Below are 16594 nucleotides of genomic sequence, written 5' to 3'. Positions count from 1 at the left end.
GCGATACACGTGATATTTACTCCGAAAGTAAATTCGAAGGACTACGCCAATTTTATTAATTAATTTTATTTTAAATTAATACAATTCTTAAATATGGATTTTGAATTGTGACAAAACCTCACCGGAGACTGACTATCTTCAAGCTGAATTCTTGTTTCTGCTGTGGCTTTTTTTATATGCTAATCATGTTTATTTTAATTATATAATCGGCGTAAGTGGCCATACATGATACATGGTAAAATACATACATAATAGTGGCCATACATGATACAACACATACAAGCCCATACCACAGTTCACTTAAGGATAGGTATATAGTAGTTGGAGGTTTTAATACATTTGCAAGAATGTTTATGTTTTATACAGGGTGAGTTTTTTAAAGTGTTACAAGGCTATATCTCAGAAACGGTTTCAAATATATTTATAAAATTTTGGGCAAATTAGAAATAGGAACGGGGACGTATTTTAGTATAACGGTAACGGCAACATTAAAATTTTAAATGGAATGATATATTTTTGATTATGTATTTATTATTATTTATAAACTATGTATGTTCAGAAATTTTTCACTTAGTCACTTAGTTCCAGAATTATGACGTGCAACATAAATTTTAAAAAATAAATTTATTTATTATGACTCGATTAATAGTAACCAAATATGTTTCAGAAGGTGTTGAAAACACCTGCCTTCAACTTCCAAACACTATAATTTTGAAATTTTTGACAATTTGAAAAAACCACTGACTTAAACATGTTTAATTGTATTGAAATTCAATAGAACTTAAATGATCAATAATTGTGTAACCAGATGAGTAAACCATGCAAAAATTTGTACACATACGTAATAAGTGTATTTCGAAATTAGGATCTAAAGAACCCTGTTTCAAAACGTCAGCAAGTTTACACAAATTAAGTGTTATAGAAATAATACTTTATTTTTTTTGTATTATATCGAAAAAGTGTTAATATTTCTGAGTTAATACCTGGAGCATTACTCAGTAATAGTTACAAGTGGGTCTGCTATAGACTTGCTTTTAAAAAGCGTTTGATTTATTACAAAGAACAAACAATACTGAAAACCTAAAACTAAACTGCATTTCCATTGCGCACAACAATTCTTATAAAATGCTGAATTTCACCTCGATTTCTCTGTCTTAACTCTCAACGAGAGACATTTTATATAAAAAAACTCATCTTTAAAACTGGTTTCTAATTTAGTTCCAAAATATTTTATATCATAACAATCAATTTAAATTAAATCTTGGACTTGAGTCCAAATAGTTTCGCCGCATAATGGCGAATGGGATAAGCTTTGGTCTTATTGTCGCCACTGTGTTTTATACAGTTACTGTAGCCGAAATAAATGGGATTAGTGGGCATGTTCCCAATGTTTCTGACTGAATAGAGAATTTTCGGCAAACAAATGAATAATTTCACATACGAGTATTTTGTCTGCTTTATGCCTAAGAAGCTTCCCACTTCCGCAAATTTATGGTGTTTGGGACAGTAGCGCATTCGAAACCAAGGAATCAGCCTTAAGTCGGTTGTAACTTCGAGAGCATCAAGCATTTTCGTTGTAAAATTTTTTGGTTTATAAAATAAAAGTATTTGTTTAAAAGTAGTTGTTTCACTACCAGACGCAAAATTCACTTTAGACTTTTGAAATTTAAAGAAAGGCAACCTATACACCTAAATAAATTATAACCTATTGATGATAAGTCCATTGAAGTTACACACGCGTGACATTGCAGTTTTTCGAAATCCAATCCGCGAACTCGGTAACTCTCGTGAATACTGTTGGGTAGCCTTTGGTACAACGATTTGATCCAAACGACACAATTCCCACTTGATGACCGTCAACAACCAGTGGACCTCCAGAATCTCCATTACACCCCCCTAAAAATTTCCATATTCATTAGTTTTTTGATCACCGCATCGCTGCGAATACTGGGAGAAAGCCATACGACACCTTTTACCTTTTAATTCAACTCCCGAAGTGCAAATATGAGAATTATTAATGATGTCTTCGTAAAACGATTTGCATCGTTCATTCTCTAGAATGGGCAAGTTCACTTGATTAAGAACATTAGACACTGTAGACAAGTCTGATGTTTTGCCCCAGCCAGTTAATAACGCATTGGAGTCAACAAAACTTCCTAAAATGCACCATTTCAACATGATTTTTCCTTACGTGTGCATCTTTCTACATAAAACAAGTCGGATTTGAGCAATTGGCTGAAGTACAATAAAGTTTTCATTGTTCAAATGATTTAAAAATTAACTTGAACCGAACTGTTTGTCTTAGTGAAGTTGGACAAAAAGCAATAAACAGCAAATCGAAAAAAAAAACAGCAAGTTATTTTCTAATTATGCCTGCTGAATTTCAAAACTTTTCTGATTGAAAACGGCTCGAGAAGCTTGCTTGCGTTTTGCAACTAATTATCCAAGTATTTTAATGTGAGTCAAACTAAGATTGCTGACTGTAGGTACTTACCGCTCGTAGCGAGGCTCACGGGGCTGATATATTTATTAAGCGTAACTGGCTGAGGAAGTTTAATTAAGGCGATGTCGTTCTCCAACTTCTGGTAATTCCACTCCGGATGTACCGTAATATCTTCGCAGGTCACGTGGAACTGGGACGTTTCGTTTTTGCGGATATCGTGCGCTCCCAAAACAACTTCTACCAATTTGGCTCTAAAAATTTGCCGAATTAAATTTCTATTAAACACTATATTCCACTCTTGAATTTAAATAAACAAAATTTTACAATTTTCAGAAAACGCTGTTCCTACTTACTTATGCATGCAATGAGCGGCAGTCAGAACGTGGCTGTGTGATATTAACGAGCCGCCACAAAAAGACCGGCCTCTGGAAAACTCAATAAAAAGGGCGGCCTGGTATGGCACGGAGTGGCGGTCCACTTCTAGGCCACCAATTATTCTCGACTCTGACGGTGCCATTCCAGATGCTACCACAAAAATCTTTGGGTCGTTCAATTCAATCCATTGATCGTCCTACAACAAAACAGACCTGTCTTCAGTTGGCTTGATGCACTGGACAGTACAAACAGTAACAAAGCTAGCCCATGCCAAACAAGGCAGTAAAATGACAACGATTTTCCACATGGTGATTGATTAAAATATCTGTAACCGTGAGGCTTTTATATGTTTCCGGTAAAAGGTTTAATCAAGCAACGATAACCTCCTGTGGCGAAAAATGGAACGTTTTGCATTGGAAATAACACCTACAGATTAGGATGACCTGATTTCGTTAATGACGTTATGTGCATAGATAGTTTTGATTCGTCGTGTATCTGAAAAACGTCAAATTTATTTTCGATCCTTATTAAGCATGCATAATTATAATTATTGTAAACTTTATTTTGATTGATTTTCCTGACTGCGCGTAATTGTTATTATATTTTTTCTTTCCTGGGTTTCAGTCAAAATGTTATTATTATAAAATTAAAAAGTTTCATATCGTTTATTTCATATAACGTTTCGGCGAGACAACTGCGCCATCAACAGATTTAAAATTCAACACAAACCCATAATTGGAAAACATTAGATTCTTTTAGGTCTTGGCTGCCTTAAAACCTCACATTCTTTTGTGGTGAAAGAAAAATGTGAGGTTTCAAGGCAGCCCAGACCAAAAAAAACCTAATGCTTCCCAATTTTGGGTTTGTGCCCAAACAGCACAAGAAGCATAATAACAGCATAAAGAAGAAGTCTTAGAGACGTCTTCTTTATGCCGTTATTATATCTGAACGTCGTATGTCTCTTAAAGATGTCTTTAAGTCATCTAAAAGATGTCTACTAGAAGACGTCTTGTAAATGCCTGACACTGGACGTCTTTAAGACATCTTAAAAATGTCTGCTAGAAGACGTCTTGTAAATCTTTGTGTTGTTGTATGTCTGCTATAAGACGTCTTTAAGACGACTTTTATATGTACTGCAAGACGTTTTGACGAATTTGCTGGAGTGTATCCGATTGCAGTGAAAACGTTTAATTTCGACTATTAAGTCGTCTATTGCGGTTAGTGCTACACTATGTTTAGCTGTTTAGCTTTTATAAAATTTGTAAATTTACAGTAATAACTAATTTAAAGAAAAGTTGACAGGGTCGGCAATGAAGCACAATATAGCCCATACTGCTTTAAATAACTTATTAAAACTAGTACAACCTATTTGTAAAGATTTACCTTTGGGTTAGTTTGTGTTAGAACCTTGTTCAAACAGTCAGGTGTGTTGAACTAGAATCAGTGATTCCCAGATATTACTTTCATTTTGGGCTAAATAATTAGCCCTACAGTCTCAACAGTATTTTTAACAGTTTGGCTATTTATTTCTTAGGTTTAACGGAAAAATCAGGGTTGGCGAAATATGTCAAGGAGACTGAAGACGGCATCCAAAGTTGGATACTCAGGGCGCCACATGATAGACAAAATAACCAAACACCCTTATAAGGGGTCATCATAACAACATGTTAAATTTTAAGACTGATGATGGCGCTGTCATTCTGCGATTGTCTCGCCGAAACGTAATATGAAATAAACGATATGAAAATTTGTATTTTCCATTTTGACTGAAACCCAGAAAATAAAGGAACATTTAAGCCAATTATAATAAAAACATGCCGAATAAAGTCAGAAACGTTGTGAACGATGATACGAGTTTCCTGTGAAATATAAACTAAAAACAAAATGCGACTGGGTAGGTTGTCAGCCAACCGTGCAAGATGCGAGATAATGGCCGGCACCAGGGACTTTATCTAGGGAGGCGCAGACAGTTACTCAATAGTGCTTTTTCAGATGAAAGTAGCAGACTCATCGCAATAAATGGAAAGTAATCGATTATGTTTTTAACAACAGTTCATCATGCATGCATAAGAATAGCTGAGGTCTCTTTGATGCTGGGTTACAAATTTAGAAAACTGTTCAGCATTTAAATGTCTCCTACTCACAAAGCGCTGATTATTATCGTTCAGCTAGTGGAATTCGGACAAAAAGAAGGCTTCTCCCCATTATTCGTCCTCAACTGTATTCTAAAGTGGCCACTCCGAATTTATAATCAAAAGTGATTTCTCAAGCCTGACATTTATAACCCTTTTAAAATAATAGCGCCATTGAAATAATACTTAGACTATTCACTGCTGGTCGTGAAAAGAAAGGACAACTTTGAATTTCTTGCTCTGAATGTGACAAAAAGGATAAAAATGATGTATGACGTGACAGGGTAGAATTTATCGCGCTCAACTTTTGCCATCATTTGCCGATTTTATTTTTGGGGGATGTTTTTGATACCAGCTTGATACGATACTTTAATAACGGTGACTTCCAAAGCTGACTTCTCACAGAACCAAATTACGTTGATCTGCAATAGTTTTCAAAGCTTTAGTGTTTATTTTAGAAGGAATGCAGTTTTAAAAAATGAGCGGAACCATTTACATTGGAGTCGTGCTTACTTCTGGAATGGAATCGTATAAATACGCCGTTGTTGTCGAAAGCAATACACTTTTTGCAACATGCTACGGTAACGGTAAGCGAATTTAAATTCAATTTAACCTTAACTTGAACTGACGATAATGCGGAGTGCATTCAAATCTCCGTTTTACAGGTCGACCGCTTAGCTCTGAAAAATTTAAAATAACTTTTAAGGTACCACATTTTTGACCCTGTTAGTGTTTAAAATCGTCGATTAATCTAAAACAATACAATGCGTAGGCATGTTTGATGTTAATTTTTACTGTCCATGTTTTATTCAGCGCGCGAATTTATAGCCCCGAATAAGTTATCAGGGTCCATACCTTTCCTGATCCGATTACCTCAGGCTTGGCTTTAAAATATGTGCGTTTTATAGAAATGTGTAACACTTTCTGTACGGTTTGAAATTTACACAGGTTCAATAGATCATTTTGTAAACGGACATACATTAAAAATACATACTACAGGGTTATCCATTTTATGCTTGGGAAAGTAAAGTAACAAAAACACACAAAATATTCAGATGGAGACGAAAATTTTAATTCAATATAAAGATTAAACTTTGCCATTATACGGAAAACACAATATCATTTAAATGTCCTCCACGGGACCTCCTACAGGACTCAATCCTTTTGAGGTAATTTTGAATGACTTTTCGGCACATTACCGATAATATCTCGGTCATAAGTTCACGGATATAGGCTTTCAGTTGCTCCAGAGTTTTACGATTGTTGGCGTGAACAGGGTATTTCGCATAGTCCTACAAAAATAAATCTGACGGTGTTAAGTCGCAGGATCTTGCGGGCCAATTCACATCACTCAATCTCGAAATTACGTGTCCTGGAAATTTATCTTGCAATAGAGCCAGCCATTCCAGCCTTGCAACTGCCAGTGTTGTGTGACTCGTTGCCCCATCCTGCTGGAACCCCATGTCTTTCAGATCATAATCTTCAATTTCTCTCCAAAAATAATCGATTAACATGCGTCCATCACGCTTCCTTGATCGTTTTCAAACAAATACGGGCCAATAACACCACCGGACCATAATGTACACCATACGGTCACTTTTTCAGGATGTAAAGCCCTTTCTGCGATCACCTGAAGATTTAGCCCCATGTACGGCTGTTATGTTTATTCACGTAACCACCGAGCGAAAAATGAGCCTCATCGCTGAATGAAATTCGGTTCAAAAAATCACCATCAACGGTTTGTTGTTCAATCACCCAATTTGCCTATGTTCGGCGTTGCTCATGGTCTTCAGGCTTAAGTGCTTGAGTTAGTTGGACTTTGTACGGATGGAGATTCATATCCAACTGTAAAATTCGCCACACTGAGCCATAAGACAAGCCCAAATGTTGAGCACGTCGGGGAATCGATGAATACGAGTCTTCCTCCACACTTTGAGCAACAACTGCGATATTTTCAGTTGAACGAATATTGCGATGATGCACAGGCCTTACAATATCAGTAACCGACCCAGTCTTTTCAAATTTTTCCACTGTGTTCAAAATTGTTTGCTCTGTGGGTCGATTATGTCAACCGTAATCTGCTCGTAAAGCCCTAAACGTCGATACAGCAGAATCACCATTTTTATAGTAACATTTAATATTTTTTACGCGTTCTTCGACAGTTAAACAATCCATATTCCAAAATGGAAAACCTTCAGCTAATACAAAAACGCTTCGGATGACGTTGTGTCTAAGTCAATTTACTATACGAAATTTTTAATTTAAAAAACTGAAAGTTATTCTCTTAAGTGTCGCCCCATTAGCGTTCAAACATGAGCTTCCTGCATCGAAAATCGATTGCGGTGGACGAAAAAGCCAGCCCCTTAAAGATAAGATAAAGCTTAATAAAAATACGCCATTAGACATAAGTGCCCAGCATTTTTACTCTGTCGTCGCGTACATTATTCGCAGGCAAATGTCTCGGATAAGAGATAAGAATTGTCGCTTTCGAAGGTAAAAAGTGTAAACGGAAATCAGAAGAGTGAAAGAAACGACTCAATTTTCGTCGACACGTTCACGGTAAAGGTATATCGTCTAGAAAATACCATCCACTTTAAACTTTTGCAGTCTATAGCGCAAAATTGCACATTTATCGGTGAGCTCTCAATATTTACACTGTTTGCACGGCAAATGACATCTGGGTGCTCGAAAGTTTCATCCGAAGATAATGTGCAAAGAGTTAACAGGGAGACATAAAATATCTATGTAAATGGATTACGGGACATCGAGGAAACCTCATTTCCCAGGGTGAAAATATACAATTTGTATTACTAATTTTCAATTTTTTGAGTGTGGGCGTTAAAGCAGGGCGCAACACATTAATCACGACAGTAGAAATTTTCGATGAGATACGCGTCGTTTTCGAATATTGAATGTAAATGTAATAACACATTTTTTAAATTACGGATTTTCTAAGAACAAACATTGCCACTGCTAGAACATCTAATAGAAATGACTTATGACTGGTAACTTGGACTTACATGTATCGACCCCCACTGTTATTACAGGAACAAATACTATAGATTGACCTCAAAAGTTTTAGCGTTAACTGACTCACAAGGCAGGCCACTTGCGAATTCAAAGCAGATGAGATGGTTGAAATAATTAAAATTGTACTTGAATAATTGACACTATTATTGTAACTTAATCCAAAGGGACTGTGTAGAACTTTTTGCGCGCGATAGAAATTTGCAATTATTTTACTAAATCGAAATGCATAAGCCACATCTCTAAAACCTACGGAATTCATAATAAAACTTCCTTAATTTAAAGAACAGAAAGAATATGATAAAGGTACCATTTGAGATTTTTAACAAATTTGGGAGACCGGCCAAATATGGCATGTGGCAATGGAGAAAAAATCCAGACAGGAACCAGCAATGGAAATGTTAAAAATTATTTCAAACTGCTTATGTAGAGTGAAATAAATTCCAAGTTTTCAAAGTACCGGCCGCTGGCAATAATCTCAATAGGCAAATACAACCGGAACTTCTGAGTGCATATTTTAAGCTGCAATGACGCTTCTTATTTCGAACTCCAAATAGTTTCACTTTTAAAGTTGGAAATGTAATTACTGGTTTAATTGGATTCCCTGTGGATTCACAACTAAATTGAAACTGTTTCAATTTGGAGACAAACACAATTTCATATTTTCAATTGATACTTGATGGAGCTTGTTTATTTTTGTTTGTGGTTAAACAGTCTACTTAAAGTAATTAAAAATGTGTAAATTGAAGACAGTTCGGTTAGGGAGGGCTTTTGAACTAATGTGCCTTACAGGATGAATGGTGAACTAATGAGCACGCCTTATGTGAAATTATTTTTCAATTGAGTACGTGACGGTCCGTCAAAAGGGGCTTGCAAAAATGTCGCTCCTGCGAAGTGATACTAAGATGGTTATATTACTCAGATTACTGTACTTATATACAGGGTGGTCCTCAACTAATGTCCAAAAATTCACTGGCATATTGTTTAGGCAAAAATATTGCGTTTCAGGCGAATTTGTCTTATCTGAAAGTTAGTAGATTCCGAGATACAGAGTGTCAAAGTAAAAATTTCGGTTTTTCTGAATAGGTTTTTAACCAGTTTTATTGAAATCACAAAAAATTGTGATTGGAGGTTTTTTAGATCGGCAAATCTAAATTCCCCATTGATTGGCTTGTAGTTTCTAGAGGCTGCTAGCTGCAATAGTCCGGAGCCACTTAAGATATTAGAACTTTTTTGGCGTTTTAAATATCGTCATACGGTTGGTAAAATCACATTTTACGATATTTTTTAAACATAACATGTGTACTTGCTCGAAGTCGATATCTCTGACCGTTTACGAAATATTTCACATTGAAACATATAGTGATTTTTTCAACTAATTGGAAATCTGTCTTAAATTGGATCGTTTTCTATTAAATAAAACTTAACAGACATTGGACAGTATTAATTTGAGCACGTTTATAACTTCTTTAAAGAAATATAAGTCAATTTACGACAATATTAGGGATCTAATTTGAGCTAGTTCAAAAAAATGATAGATGTTTCAATGTGAAATATCTCAAAAACGGTGACAGATATCGACTTGAATCAAATACACATTTTTAGTTTCGGAAATATTGGAGAACCAGATAATGCCAACAAAAAAACGATATATTAAAACCCAAAAAAGTTCTGATGTTTTAAACGGCTTCAGGCTATTGCAGCTAGCGCTCTCTAGAAACGACAAGCCAATTAATAGGGAATTTTGATTTGGATAAAAAGATACATTTTTTGAAGCACTTTGACCATCAATAGCAGAGGAGCCAGACATTTTTTGTTAATAAAAGTTAGGTCAGATCGTCTTGTTTTGGTCCAAAGAATATCGCAGTACTCTTTTGAGCATGAGCTTACGGGACACCCTGTATAAAGATATAGTTATATATTATATAGTATATATTATAGTTTTAAAAGAGAACTTTTACTTCAACTGAATAATTAGTACGAATTGATATTTTAACTTAATAACCAAAAGATAATCGCAGAAGCAGGTTTTCCGCTAACGTCTTTTCTTTCCACCTAGAAGATTTTAAAATATCTGCATGAGCGATTTCAAACCGTGAACGTAATCTTAAATCCGCTTACTCAGTTTCGAAGACTTGCAAAACTTTATATGCTTGATGGAATTAGTTTAGCTGTCATTTTTAAATTAATTAAGACATCAGTAGGTAGGTACTTTTTGTATAATTTATTTATAAAATTGAAATTTGGGTTTTTCTCCTAATTGAAATTTCTGCTTTTAATAGCTATGTTATTTTCGCTTGTCAATACATTTAAAGGATTATCTCTTTAGAAGGATAGAAGTACGAGAGGGCCGCTTACGAGTGTGCGAAAGGAGAGCGCAAAGATTGGGGCCGAAATTATTCGGTGGCAAAATATGGTAATGTATGCAGGTTACTTTAACAGGAAAAGGGTGGAGGCTGCTCTTCCTTTCTACTTATGCCTACCACGCTTCGAAATGGATCCTGTGTGCAATTAGAAATTTGCATATGATTCTGTTACGTGTCAGTTTCTCGACATCTTCAAAAAATGTATCTCCAAAATGTCAAAAGTACCCATATTTGCACATAAAAAAAATGTAATTTAGTTGCAGCATGTTATTTAACGGCACATTTTATTTGACATTTTTTCTCAATTTTTAGTAAAATTGCACGTTTACGCCCACAAGCGACTTAAGCGACAGCAGCACCAGCTCCTTATCCTCCTGAATTTGCCCGGACTGGTAATTAAGCAACAAATTGTCTCTGAAGATTTTTTTATTTACAATAATCGGAGAGGAAAATTAACATGTTATGCCTGAATAAATGGAGGATCGTGGGTCACAAAAAGTAAGCTCGGAATCGTCGCAACCTCTAATAATCGTCAATCAACATCTTTGAGAGCCCTTTATAATTCTAACACAAGACGAGCCCCGTAATCTATCTTCCTGTGCCATTGACAGTAATATGGCGGGAATTTGCAATATGGGCCACGGTCTACCGACCGACAAGAACAATGAATCTTGTCGGTTGGTATAGATACCTGTGTAAGACACAATCCCTGCAGCTCATTTGTTTGTAATAAATCAACGGCAATTATTTCGCATATGAAAACAAGTCGTATGTTTTATATCGATCCAGTTCCATACAGCAACAAGTCCAAATTTGGCCATTTTTAGTTTAATACGGCAATATGTCCAAAATTAAATAGGCAATCTTTTGCATACAGCAACAACTCGAAATGTTTGGACTTGTCAACTTTAAATGAGATATTTTCTTTTTGCGTTAAGCCGAAGTTATAATTATTCTAGTTTAACAAAACAACAATTAGACATGTTGCTCTTTGACTGGATAATTTTGTCAGTTTCATAGGGCAATATTTTGAGCTATTGCCTTATGGTACTGAACAAATCGCAAAATATCTTATGTTGTCATTATTTTTTGAGAGAATCGTGGGTTTGGTGTTTGTGTTTTTCTCTTATTATAAATAGTTATTTAATTGCAAAATTGATGAATTTATTTGCATGCAACGTTGTGGCCAAACAAGAGCCCAATATATGTTGCGTTTGGCAAGAAAAGAGGCAGTTTTTTACAAAGTAGGCAACGGAGCCCTTAGTTTAAATTAATGTTTTTTCAAATAAATAATAAAATAGGAAACTCTGGATACAGGCATCAATCCTTTTGAGGTCACATTACCGGTAATATATCGGTCATAACTTCACTGATATTGGCTATAAATTGCTCAAGAGTTTGAGGATTGGTGGCGTAAACGCGATCTTTCGCATAAGCCCACAAAAAGAAATCTGACGGTGTTAAGTAGCAAGATCTTACCGGCCAATTGACATCACTCAATCTAGAAATTACGCGTCTTAGAAATTTCTCTTGCAATAGGGCTCTGACTGCCAGTGTTGTGACTAGTTGCCCCATCCTGCTGAAACCACATGTCTTCCAGATCGTAATCTTCAGTTTCTCTCCAAAAATAATCGGTTAAGATGCGTCCATAGCGCTCAGAATTGACTGTTATGGATCTTCCTTGATCGTTTTCAAAAAAATACGGGCCTATAACACCACCGGACCATAATTCACACCGTACGGTCACTTTGTCAGGATGCAAAAGCCTTTCTGCGATCACCTGAGGATTTTGAGAGCCCCATATACCGCTGTTCTGTTTATTCACGTAACCACCGAGCGAAAAATGAGCCTCATCGCTGAAGAAAATTCAGTTCGAAAAATCATCGTCAATGGCTTGTTGTTCAATCACGCAATTTGTGTATGTTCTGCGTTGCCCATGGTCTTGAGGCTTCAGTTCTTGAGTCAGTTGGACTTTGTACGGATGGAGATTCAAATCCAATTGCAAAATTCGCCACAATGAGCCGTAAGACAAGCCCAAATGCTGAGCACGTCGGGGAATCGACGAATTCCGGTCTTCTTCCACAATTTGAGCAACAACAGCGACATTTTCAGCTGAACGAATGTTGCGATGATGCACAGGCCCTACAATATCAGTAGCCGATCCAGTCTCTTCAAATTTTTCCACAGTGTTCGAAATTGTTTACTCTGTGGGTAGATTATTTCGACCGTAATCTGCTCGTAAAGCCCTAGACGTTGATACAGCAGAATCACCATTTTATAGTAACATTTAATAATTTTTACGCGTTCTTCGTCAGTTAAACGATCCACATTCCAAAATGGCAAACTTTCAACAAAAAAAAACAAAAACGCTTCGGATGACATTTACCTTTGACAGCTATAAAATAGCAAGGTTTTACTTTCCCAACCTCGAATTAGATAACCGATTTTAATGAAAAGAAATGTAGAGCAAGAATATACAACGGACTTAGAGGGTAGATACAGAAAACAATATAGAGGTAAACATTATGGTTAAAAAGTATTTCGTCAATAACCATAAGGACTTGATAGAATTAACAGATCCCACCAACCAAACCAATAATATTATTATTGCAGATTATGTTTCACACTTAGAATCAGAAGAGCACATTATTATCAACCATCATCAAGTTGTTGAGACTTCTTTGGTAGATAATTTGCAGGGTCAACTAGAGTTCTTAAATGTGGATACCCGGAACATCGTCCAAGTTGGAGATAATATTGCAAATGATTTTGCTGAGGAGATAAATACCATTTTGGCAAATACCATTGAAGCTACTCTGGGAAATGTACAGGTACAAGAGCAGAATTTATCTCAACAGAATGCACCTCTTTCAGATACTTACAGAAAGCATTCTATTGACATAGATTCTACCTGTTTGTCTGACAACTTTTCTATTTACTCTAATTTACTATTTACCGGAACTGAATAATGCAGAAGCTGTCGCTAAAGATATTAATAACCAAGACACACACTTACAAAATCCTGATAAATGGGAAAGGTCGGTCGCTAAGAAGAGAAGAAATAACGGATCAAAATATGTTAATATCCGAAAAGAAGCAGTTGTTGCTCCTAAAGTTGGACTGCCTTGCAATGACTATTGCAAGCTACAAAGCTTTCCAGCTTAGAGTCCTCCTTCTTAGAGCCATTAATCGCCAGAGACAATTTATTGAAATGTATGCAACAAATCAATCCGAAATATCGAATACATACACCCAATAGTAACAAGTCTAAACACTATGCTTACCACTTTGAATTGAACGGTAAAAAAATATGGCATGCAAGACATTTTATGTCTCTTTGTTATTGCATTGCATAAATTCTATTAAATCCATTGACGAAATCACATAAAAATTTTTAGTTGTTGGTCATACACAGAACGAAGGAGATGCGATGAACGGCTTAATCGAACGGGAAAAAAACTATGCCTTAAAAGTGGGCCATCTATACTCCCGAGCAACTCGTTCAATAATAAGGCTTGCTAAGAAGACTGGCAAGGCTTATAGATGCCTCGAAATTAATTTCAAATGAATAAAGTCTTCCGAAGCAGCAATCGGAAAAAAACTTTAATAAAGATACCAACGGTGCAAATGTGCAGTGGAATGAAATTTGTGCTATAAAAGTAATGAAGAGTAAAGAATTTGCAATTTTTTACCAAAGGTCATATTCAGATAGTGAATTTAGTGAAATTGATGTTCCCCTCAAAGCTAGACGAGGTCATAATAGCAACATTAAACCTACCCATTAAAATTTCGCAAGCAAAAAAAGATTTGGTGGATTTGTGTAACAGTAATGCAATTCCCAGTCAATACTCGACTTTTTATAAAGACCTACCCAGTACGTTGACAACAGTTACAGCAGATAATATTGATTCCGATTAGAAGTGTGTAGTTTAGGTTAGATAGTTTGCATAATGAATGTGAACAGACTAGTTTCAAAAAAATTTCTAATTCCTCAACACAATGACTTTTGACTTGTTGATGTATGGAACTAAACCATCTATATATAATAGTGCAGTTTCGTTTAGTTACTTTTCGAGTCCATTAGATAAGACATCCATATAAATGCAAGGCAAACCTCGAAAACGTCCTGGCTAATTTATATCCTGTGCTGGATTCGAATAAGTTCAGGACCATCATCCCCTAATTTCCCGCCTGGTGACGATCCCCAGTTTACAATGCACTTTGCGTGCATCACGTCTCTAACTTACCTACGGAGAAGCCTCTCCTCGAATATCAAATAGGCACGGTGGCCAAGCGGCAAGCTGGCACTAATACACTTACCGCATCCACTCCATGTATAGACTATTACCTACTCGGAAATATTTTCCCACAAGACCCAATAAAGATTTGTTCTCTAGTTTCGAGCATTGCTACAGCAATTCACAGTGGAGCAACAATTTAGAATCAATTATGCATGTGTTTACTTATAAGTCCAGCTTGGTACACCGCAGAAACCCCACGCACTAGCTATTTAGTATGTTACAAAAACACTTTCTTGAGAAAGAATCCCAGAATATTAGATGTGCTCTATAATTCGGTTTGTCCCTCATAAGTACCTATGGCACATATATTTCTATGGCATATATATTTCCCAAGCATTTTTTCGAACCTAGTGAACTCATTTTTTTTACTGGACCGTGTCATTTAGATACAGTCCGCGGCACTTGATTACCTCCTCTCACTAACAGATTTGAACTCATATATGTTTATAGTCAAAATTTTGATAAGCATGCCACATGTGGTATCATTGAATACAATGTTTCAATAGTATTGGTCCAACAATTCAATCCAATGGAGAAATTGTTCCAACAATGGAGAAATTATTAGAAGCAACTACAATAATTGACAGTGCGACACTTGATTATTCTCATTCACTTTTTAAAATCAGGTTGCTAGGCAATAGAAGAAACATAACCATGTCACTTGACAACGGATTGACAGTTCTCTAATAGTTATTTGATTATATTTGAATGTTCTAAAAGTGATTGGTATTGATATGGGACGCGGTAAAACTTTATCGTGAGAAGAAAGAGGGCGAAGTCAAGCTTATCTAGAGGAAAATTATTCACAACAATAAATTGCAAGAAAAATCGGGCGCAGCTCATGGGTAATGAATGCGTATTTAAAACACTGCAATAACTACGGATATAATCGACAATAACGCACTTCAAATGCAACAACACTAGGGAAACGTTGTGTAATTCTTCGACTTGCATCCAATTCTTCGTCAACAGCTAGACAAATAAGGGATCGAAGTGGAAGTAATGTATCTGTACGCACTTTCCAAAGGGTAATAGAGAAACGTCCAAACTTAAAAAGAAGAAAACTACGCAAGAAACCTTTGCTTCCTGCACGTCATGGACAAGAACGTTCAGAGTTTTCACGCATTCACCGTAACTGGACAGAGGAATGGAAAAATGTCCTTTTTACGAATGAAAAGAAGTTTAACCTGGAGGTCCTGACGGTTTCGAATGACGTAAGGATGGAAGAAAACATTTTGGCTGGCCGTCACAGTCAGGCAGGTTCAGTAATGATTTGGGCAGCAATTTCAAGTCAAGGCAGAGTTGGCATCGAGTTTCTAGAAGGTCAGCAAACTGCTCAAAAACATTTAGAACTGCTGCATCGGCACATTGCTAACATAACAGCTTTATTTCCGTATCATGAATGGATATTGTAACAAGACAATGCGCCAATTCTTACCGCCCAAATAATCCAAACCTGGTTGACTGCTAATAATATTTCAGTTGTGGACTGGCCTGCTATTTCCCCAGACTTAAATATCATAGAAAACTTATGAGGTTGGTTGGGCAAACGGGTTCATACTGAAGAAAGACAGTTTAATTATAGAGAAGAATTAATCGCAGCTGTTAGAGCCGCCTGGGACGAAGTTCCAGTGAATCTAATAGAAATTGTATTAAATTCATTGCCTCATCGAATGTTAGCAGTCATTGAGAATCAGATAGGGCATACCAAATACTAAAATAAGTATAAGGTTTAAATGTGTTAGGTTAATTCCAAAATATGAGAGTAATCAAGTACCTCATTAAAAATTACAGTATTTGCATAACAAAAAAAAGCGATTGTAGAATACGAAAGCATAAAACTAATTATTAAATAAATATTTTTAAAATCTTTAATCTAGTGTTTGATGTAGCTTACTAAGGAAAATTTTAAGCATTAATACAAATTAGTCAAATTTGTATCATCATCAT

General features: G+C 36.0%; 1 protein-coding gene across 2 annotated transcripts; it reads right to left on the bottom strand.

Annotated features, from left to right (window-relative positions):
- Positions 1–1016: 1016 nt before the first annotated feature.
- LOC109535934 (brachyurin) lies at positions 1017–12144 on the bottom strand. 2 transcript variants are annotated; one of them, XM_048667332.1, is made up of 5 exons: positions 11823–12144; positions 2797–3014; positions 2495–2694; positions 1977–2156; positions 1017–1896 (listed from the first exon to the last, which is right to left on the bottom strand). In XM_048667332.1, exons 1-5 carry the CDS (start codon positions 11916–11918, stop codon positions 1730–1732), a joined length of 861 nt encoding a protein of 286 aa, XP_048523289.1. In that variant the 5' UTR covers positions 11919–12144; the 3' UTR covers positions 1017–1729. The 2 variants fall into 2 exon arrangements, with proteins under 2 accessions (XP_048523289.1, XP_048523292.1); XM_048667335.1 differs by lacking the exon at positions 11823–12144 and adding an exon at positions 3069–3199.
- Positions 12145–16594: the final 4450 nt, after the last annotated feature.

The sequence above is a fragment of the Dendroctonus ponderosae genome, unplaced genomic scaffold (genome assembly GCF_020466585.1).
Source record: "Dendroctonus ponderosae isolate FM_Combo_2020 unplaced genomic scaffold, Dpon_F_20191213v2 Dpon_F_20191213_1, whole genome shotgun sequence".
Classification (NCBI taxonomy): Eukaryota; Metazoa; Arthropoda; class Insecta; order Coleoptera; family Curculionidae; genus Dendroctonus; species Dendroctonus ponderosae.
This window is presented reverse-complemented; position numbering and strand designations above follow the sequence as displayed.